This window comes from Centruroides sculpturatus, unplaced genomic scaffold, assembly GCF_000671375.1.
Source record: "Centruroides sculpturatus isolate CEXI.00-Female unplaced genomic scaffold, Cexi_2.0 scaffold188, whole genome shotgun sequence".
Lineage (NCBI taxonomy): Eukaryota > Metazoa > Arthropoda > Arachnida > Scorpiones > Buthidae > Centruroides > Centruroides sculpturatus.
This window is the reverse complement of record NW_019384404.1, coordinates 692,010-699,718: the sequence shown is the minus strand read 5'-3', so window position 1 is coordinate 699,718 and position 7,709 is coordinate 692,010. Positions and strand designations below refer to the sequence as shown.

Genomic DNA, 7,709 nt, shown 5'->3' with positions numbered 1-7,709 from the left:
ATATTGAGGAATATGCAAACAGATTGCATAAAAACTTAAAGTTTACAAGTGAAGATGAACAACAAAATGAAATGAATTTCTTAGACGTCACCATAAAAAGAGAAGAAACAAGTGTATCATTTAGTAAGTATGAAAAACTATGTAATAATGGTAAAACTATTAACTTTAAATCTTACTGCCCTTTAGAAAATAAAAAGAACGTTTTTATCATGGAATTGAGAAAGATATTAAATCGAACAACTCAGCAAGAAAATATAGACATTGAAGTAAAACAATTGTTTAAGAAATTTCAGTTAAATGATTATCCGAAGTATATTCTCTGTAAGTGGTACAATTTATATTTAAAACGTAGATTTAATGTTAAAAACAGTATAGAAGATATTTCTTATGTAAAGTTTCCTTACGTTACTAATCTTTTTGAAAAATATAAACCGATATTTAAAGAATTTTCTATATGCATAGTTGCGAATCAAAAGAATAAAATGTCAAACAATATCAACATAATAAATAGTGAAAAATCGCCCAGAGACCAATTTAAGATCGCCGGTGTCGTATATAGAATGTCATGTACATGTGGAAGCCCAAATTATTACATTGGAGAAACCGGAAGAAGATTGGAGTTGAGAGTAAAGGAACATGAGGCGGCCATTAGACTGAGAAGAACGGAATCAGCATGGTTTTTACATTGTAGAGAATTTAATTGTAATATAAATATAAAAAATACTAAAATATTGTATAAAATAGAAAATAATTTAGAAAGGAAAATTGTAGAACATTTTTGTATCGCCGAACATGTAAATTTGATTAATTTGAATACTGGAATGATTGTTGATGCATGCTGGGAACGGCTGTTGGGTATAAAACGTAACCAACTAATAACATCTTGATGTATTCACTGAGGAGGCCTAGATGGCGAAATGCATATGGATAAATTTAATAAAGTGATGATTGTTTTTTGCCATTTGTTTGTCTTGTTTTGGCTCATAGAATCCTAGAAGTCGGAAATAGAATGAGTATAATTTTACTTGTTTTTTAACTAAAAATTTTTTATTTTTAGTATATTAATATTACCACCGATCCCATTGGTTTTAATAATTGAATATTCAGCTTGGTTATTTGTGATAATAAATATCTCTTGTATAAATATTTGTGTAAAATATCTTTTACAAGTTGTTAATCTTTAGAATAATTTTTACTACAAAATTGATAATTACAGTAAATTCTTTTATGTACTTTAATTATCAAGAATTACTTTTAATTTTTTTTTATTAAGGTGTGTGTATAAATATATATATACACCAAACTTCCAAACTTTAAATATAATGTTTTATATTTTTACAGAATCCAAGTAAACCACATTTTAATCACTTTTTATTTGAAACATTAAGTTTATCAATCAGAATTGCCTGTAGAACCAATCGTAATTCTATTACAACATTTGAAGATGCTCTTTTTCCTGTATTTCAAGATATCTTGCAGCAAGATGTCCAAGGTAAATATTATTTTCTTATAAATAGTTAATCTGAAACTCTAGTCATTGTCATATTGATTGTAACTTTTTTTCAAATTCGAATCATTCGGTTCACAATTTATTATTCATTTAACTACTTATTCTATTAAATAGGAAGTTTAAGAATCATTTCTCATTTGTAATTGTGATTGCCATACGTTCAAAAACAAATTTCAATAAAATAAATATTTAATGAATTTAGAAACCAAATTTCTAATAACTCAGTCAGATGATTGTACAATAAAAGCTATCTGACTGAGCTATTATATCATTACTTTTTCTGAGATACAGTATTATGAGAGAATCTAATCTGATTAAATTCTTGAGTAGTTCAAAAAAAAAATTTGTTTTTATACAGCAGTGGCTGATGGATGAAATTATTGAACAGTGGGTTATTTCACATNTATTATAATGGAGAATTAATTTACTTGATGATAACTCTACTTGAATTATATGGTTGATTTTAAACTCTAAAATCTAAAAAAAACTTGTTTGGAACTTTATATTTCCAATTCAATATTTCAAATTTGGAACAAATTCAAATACTCATTTGAATTTGTTTATTTTGGATTTATTGTTTTTGGGGAAGTTCTCATTGTTTGCAAAAATCTGTGCTAGGTATTCAAATTACCCAAAAGGTGGAAATGATTAAAATATTTATTAATTTCCAAAATGTATACTAGATGTGCCACTATTTACTTTCCTTCTTTATTATTTACACTTTATACTGACTAAAACTAATTCTCTCCTCTTCCCTCAAGGGGGTTGGAATTTCCAAAAATCCCTTCTTAGTGCGCATTCTCATGGCGTACCCTACTAAAACACATTTAAAAACAAAAAATTTCATCTAAAATAGTACAGTAGAAGCGGAGTTTTTTAGGATAAGTCTTAATCCTCTCCCCTGTGGAGGGGAATTTCGGAAAATCCCTTCTTAGTGTACTGTACATTCTCATGACACACCCTGTGTACCAAATTTCAACTTTCAACTCCTAACTGTTTGGGCTCTGTGCTTATTATTATTATCATTATCAACCCATCTTGATTATATTATAAGATAACTTTCATTATATAAGTAAAAACATTTTTTGCTATGTTTAATGCAGATTAATCCAAAGTAATTCTTGCTGAAGAGAATATATTGAATACAAGAATTGAGAACTATTCAATTTAAAAAGTTTTTATTGTTTGCAAAAACCTTTGCTAGGTATTCAAATATTTGCAATTCTTTGATATAATCTTTGTGAACATGCCACTCTGAGAACTAAAACTAGTGCCTTACCCAAAAACTAGAAATTTTAATTGCATTACACTAATACAAAGTTATTGTGATCTGACTTCTCAAAAGAATCTTAATGCATTAATTAATTATTAACTTCAATTACTGTAATTGCCTACAATGTTAATCAGTATTTTCTTGTATATTTGGTACTAGTTAGATACTAGCTTTTTCATACAAGGAAAGGAATATACTTATTGTCAGTGAATTACATTTGTTACTGATTCTCAATTTTCTTTGAATCTTGAAAGCTATCTGTTTTTAAAAGTTTTTGATTCTACCTTTGATTAATTCCAGCAAAGACTAATGCTAATAAACATTGTGTCACATATGTCTTTTGTCACATGATCTTTGTTTCTCTGAAAAAATTGAATTATTGAAATTTTTGTATTAACTTATCCTTATAATATTTAATGGTGAATAACAAATATTATCTAATTGTTTTGAGCTAGATTTTTATTTAGAAAAACACATTATTATTTTACTTTATTTTATAACTCAGCACTTTGATATCAGTAAACATAAAGAATTTATTTAAATTTATATTTTATTAGCTTCCAAAGCAACTTGTGATATCAAGCATTCCACATTTAATCAACTTATTGACGTCATCTAATGTAGTTGTTCATACTTACGCTGCTCATGCTTTGGAGCGTATATTTACTGTCAAAGATACAAATGGTGCAACAATGTGAGTATACCTAAATTTTAAATGTTTTAATCAATTAAATTCAAGAAATTGTCATATTTGATTATGATTAGTCTTATTTGGAACTTATTTTTTATTAAAATTTCTTATCAGATTGAACATGTAGTACTTTTAATATGTATTATTAATAATAATGTTAGAAATATTAACTCTTTAATATTTTTTAATAATACTTGGATAAATTTATAAGAAATAAATGCTATATGAGCTTCTTAAGAGAACTTTATTTTCTTATAACAAAAAAATTTTGTAATTAAAAGCTTGCCTAGAAGTGTAATAAAATCTCTTTCTAAGGATAAAAGAAAAATTCATATTTAGATATTTTTCATTTAGGTATACATTTGTAATAACATACATTTATTTGGAATATTTTCTTTTTCTATTAGTTATTTGATTACAGACTATTTCCCTTATATTTAATTATTGGTATTAATTTTTAATTATTGTTTAGTTCCAAAAAATAACTGCCAAGTTTGATCATGTGTTAAAAACTGTATAATTGAATCATTAACAATAGTGAAATAAATCATATGCATTTGATTAGACCCACAGGTTTTATTTACTCCATAGGCTCAAATACAGATTCCAGTTGCATTTAAAAAATAAAACCCATGTGGTTTATTCACATCATATTTCCTAAGCTACGGATTACTGTAAACATCCTATTGAAATTGTTTAAATTGTTCTGTTACATTTTTTATCTGTTGCTTTTCAGAATTAGTTTTTGGTTTTCATTCAACAACCCCTGCAGCCACTCATACCAACACATGCAAAAACTAATTTTGTAAAAATAAACCCACAGGCTTGAATATATTTACACTTCAAACAGATTTTAAAAAATAGACTGACAATGGGTCTATTTGAATGCTTGTGGTATAATTTTATACAAACATGTAAGAGGAAATTTGATTTTCCTACTTTAAAAAATGAAATATGAACATATTTTACAATAACAGAATTCTTTTTTATAAAACTGTCTTTTATGTTAAGACACAATATTTTCTAAGAAAAATAAAAACATACCATAAGTCAAATACTTTTAGAATTCAAAGAATTCGTTTTTTATACTTTCTTTTTTGATGTCTTTCAGAATGTGAATGATAAATAATAATCAGATTCAGCTTTCACAAGTTTTAATGTAGTTTACTGGGAGTTACAAATTTAATGATTTAACCAATTTTTTCAGTCTTAGGCAAACTGGAACAAAAAAATGTTCATTGCTTCAAAATGTGAATGTTTTTTTTTACCAGGTTTTAAGTAAGACATACTATATTTATTGAAATGAACTTTTGAGCTCATTTAATAAAAATAAAAAGTTTGTTAAGCACATGCATTATAAGATGTTTAATATTTTCTTAATGAAAATGTACACTTTCATATGCTATCTTGGGTGGTTTACTTGCTTGAATTATACAAGAACATACACACACAAAATACAGTGTAAATATAGATGGAAATAAAACAATTTATTTTCATCTATTTTTTGCCAAAACTGAACAACAAATTTCTTTTCTACCTGCTGAAAAACAGTAATTTATAGGACTATTCTTTCTCAACAGGATTCATTCTAGTTGCTAGATTCTCTTTTGATTCAAAAAATGGTAGATAGCCTTCACTGGTCTGTACAGGATCCAAAATATGTTTAAATCCTACAATAAATTTAGATTTAATATGAATATTTGAGATTATTTATGAAAATTTACTAATTTTTAATATATTTCACTTCATTGTTCAACATTAGGTTTATCTGGATAGTATTGTAATTTAAGCATTGGCATATCATTAAATCTAAATTGTGTATTATGTATTTGTAACAATTTACAAACCTATTAATTCAATTATGATATTATTTAACTAACTATTTCAAAAATCCATCATCATATAAACAAAAATTATTTAATTGTATTCCTGATGCTTTTGTGTTGGCTTTTCAATTGAGTACTTGAGTTTCTGTCTTCAATAGATTCTAATTAGTACAAATTAATAATAGAAGTATAATACACTGCTTTCTGTTAATTTCTCATACTCTATTTACACATTAATTTCTCTACTTAAAAGTCTGATAAGTAGAATATTTATTAATTTCTTTTTTGAAACAGTGAATAAACTAATTAATATTTTCATTTATTTATTTTTTATTTTTATTCAGACTCAATGGCTGATAGGTAAATAAGTGTTTTGTAGCATTTTGATGTTTGGAAATCTTGGATTAATTATTTCAAAACAAGGTTCAAACTTCAGCCATAAGAAATAATAGGAAAGCTAGTCTCTATTTGAGATGTTTGCAGAATGAGTTGCACTTACGAATTACACTGTACTACTAATGTTGATATTGTTTAATGAAATAAAATATTTTGCTATGTATATAGATAAGCAGTTAGTCTTATAGCAATTTCTCTCCTTTATAAGTAGTAATAACAATTTTAATGTGTACTTTTTGTTTCTGTTTAGTGTTTCTGTAAGTGATATTCAGCCAGTAATGGACAGACTACTGAATAATCTCTTTGCAGTTATTGAATGTGAAGGGTCTGCAGAAAATGAATATATTATGAAAGGTAATAAAAAGTTTATTTTATTAATATTGTTTAGAAAAATTTTTAAAAACATTTTCGTGAAAAATATGAAATTCTTCTTTAAGTTGCAATTCCATGCATCATATTTATCCTATTTTTCTATTTTTTAATTGTAAAGTAGAAAATAACCTACTTTCTAAGACAATGCCCTAATTATCCTACTTTTTTGTCTAAGTGATAATACAGGATAAATTTTTCCTAAATGAAGTGTATGTATTGCATAATCTTAGCTTTGATATTCCTTTCTATATATAAAAACTTAATGCAAAATCTTGTAATCACTTAATGGTAACTTTAAATTAAAACTTTAAAAAAATTAAGCTTCTTTAATCTAAATCTCAATAATAGTTTTTTATAATAAAGTCCCAGTGAAGATCATGAGGAAAATTGTTGCTCTGAATTTTTCTAAGCTATTCTAGCAATTATCAGTAAACGTTTTCCTAATTTAATAGAAATTAAATTAGGAAAATGTTTACTGATTTAATTAACAATATTAACTCTATGACCAATATATTTAGTAAATTTTCTGATTTTATTTGCACTAAACCACTTTGATTTTGTACATTACATACTTTTAGCTCTAATAAAAGCAGAAAATATGTCAAACTTATTAATATTAGCAAGGTTGTGGCTGAAGTTTTCATCTGTAAAACGTGAATGTTGAACGTCAAGCACCGCTATCTGTAAGCAATGTTCACATTTTAGAGATGAAAACTGTGGTCACAACCTTGCTATTAAACGGCCAAAGCATTAACTTCTGATGATTAAAGTTAATGTGTGCTGATTTAAAAGTTTTTTGTGAGTTTATTATTGTCATTTCAATATACAGTGAAATCCCATTTTTGCATTTCTTAATTTTTTTTCCATCTATTTGTAAGTCCTTTCATTGAATGAAAGGAAACTAACTGTTGATTTAATGTTCACTGTGATTAAACATCATTTTTAGTAGTCCCAACTAATGCTTTATAAAAGATATTAAATTTAAGCTTCATTTCTTGATTTACATTAAATTTTGATTTTTAATTAAGGAGCAAGTTTTTTGGATCTGCATATCCAAAGATGATTTCAATTAATGTTTACAAAACAGAAGAGACAATGAATGATTTTTTGGGACTCAAGTTTTGCAGCCCTCTATTTTGCGGGAACGGATAATTACTCATGTTTTAAGGATATTCAATGTTTTAAAAATAAAAAATGCACAGAACAGAAACAATTACAAAAAAAAGAACAATATATACTATATAATTAAAGGAGCTGATGCTAAAAAAATTTCAAAAAATTGCTTGCTTGCTTTTTACTGTAATACAGTAGAACCTCGATTATCCGGACTAATTGGGGATGAAGGTAGTTTGGATAAGGAAAAATCCGGATAATCGAAACAAATACTTTAATTTGTCTTTTAATGATAATACAACATGTTTTCTTTTCGATGACATATCGGTAATATTAAAAGTAAATACTGTATTTAAATCGTAATCAAATTTTCAAGAAACAAACATTCTTATTGCATTTGGACTACTACTGACCAACACTAACAGACTACCTATTGTTTAAAAGGCCCTCTGGTGGCGCAAGAAGACGGATTTTATAAAATAAAAAGCAGTTGAAACTGCATTTTTATGAATAAAAATTTGACAAACT

At 26.1% G+C, this 7,709-nt stretch overlaps 1 protein-coding gene across 1 annotated transcript in view; it reads left to right on the top strand.

The window, feature by feature from the left end:
* The window catches only part of LOC111618778 (exportin-2-like), a 58,261-nt gene that overhangs the window by 32,989 nt on the left and 17,563 nt on the right, over positions 1-7,709 (top strand). The window contains exons 13-14 of the mRNA XM_023360349.1: positions 3,341-3,477; positions 5,947-6,050. Of these exons, the coding sequence (XP_023216117.1) occupies positions 3,341-3,477; positions 5,947-6,050 (241 nt within the window). The remainder of the gene's footprint in view (positions 1-3,340; positions 3,478-5,946; positions 6,051-7,709) is intronic.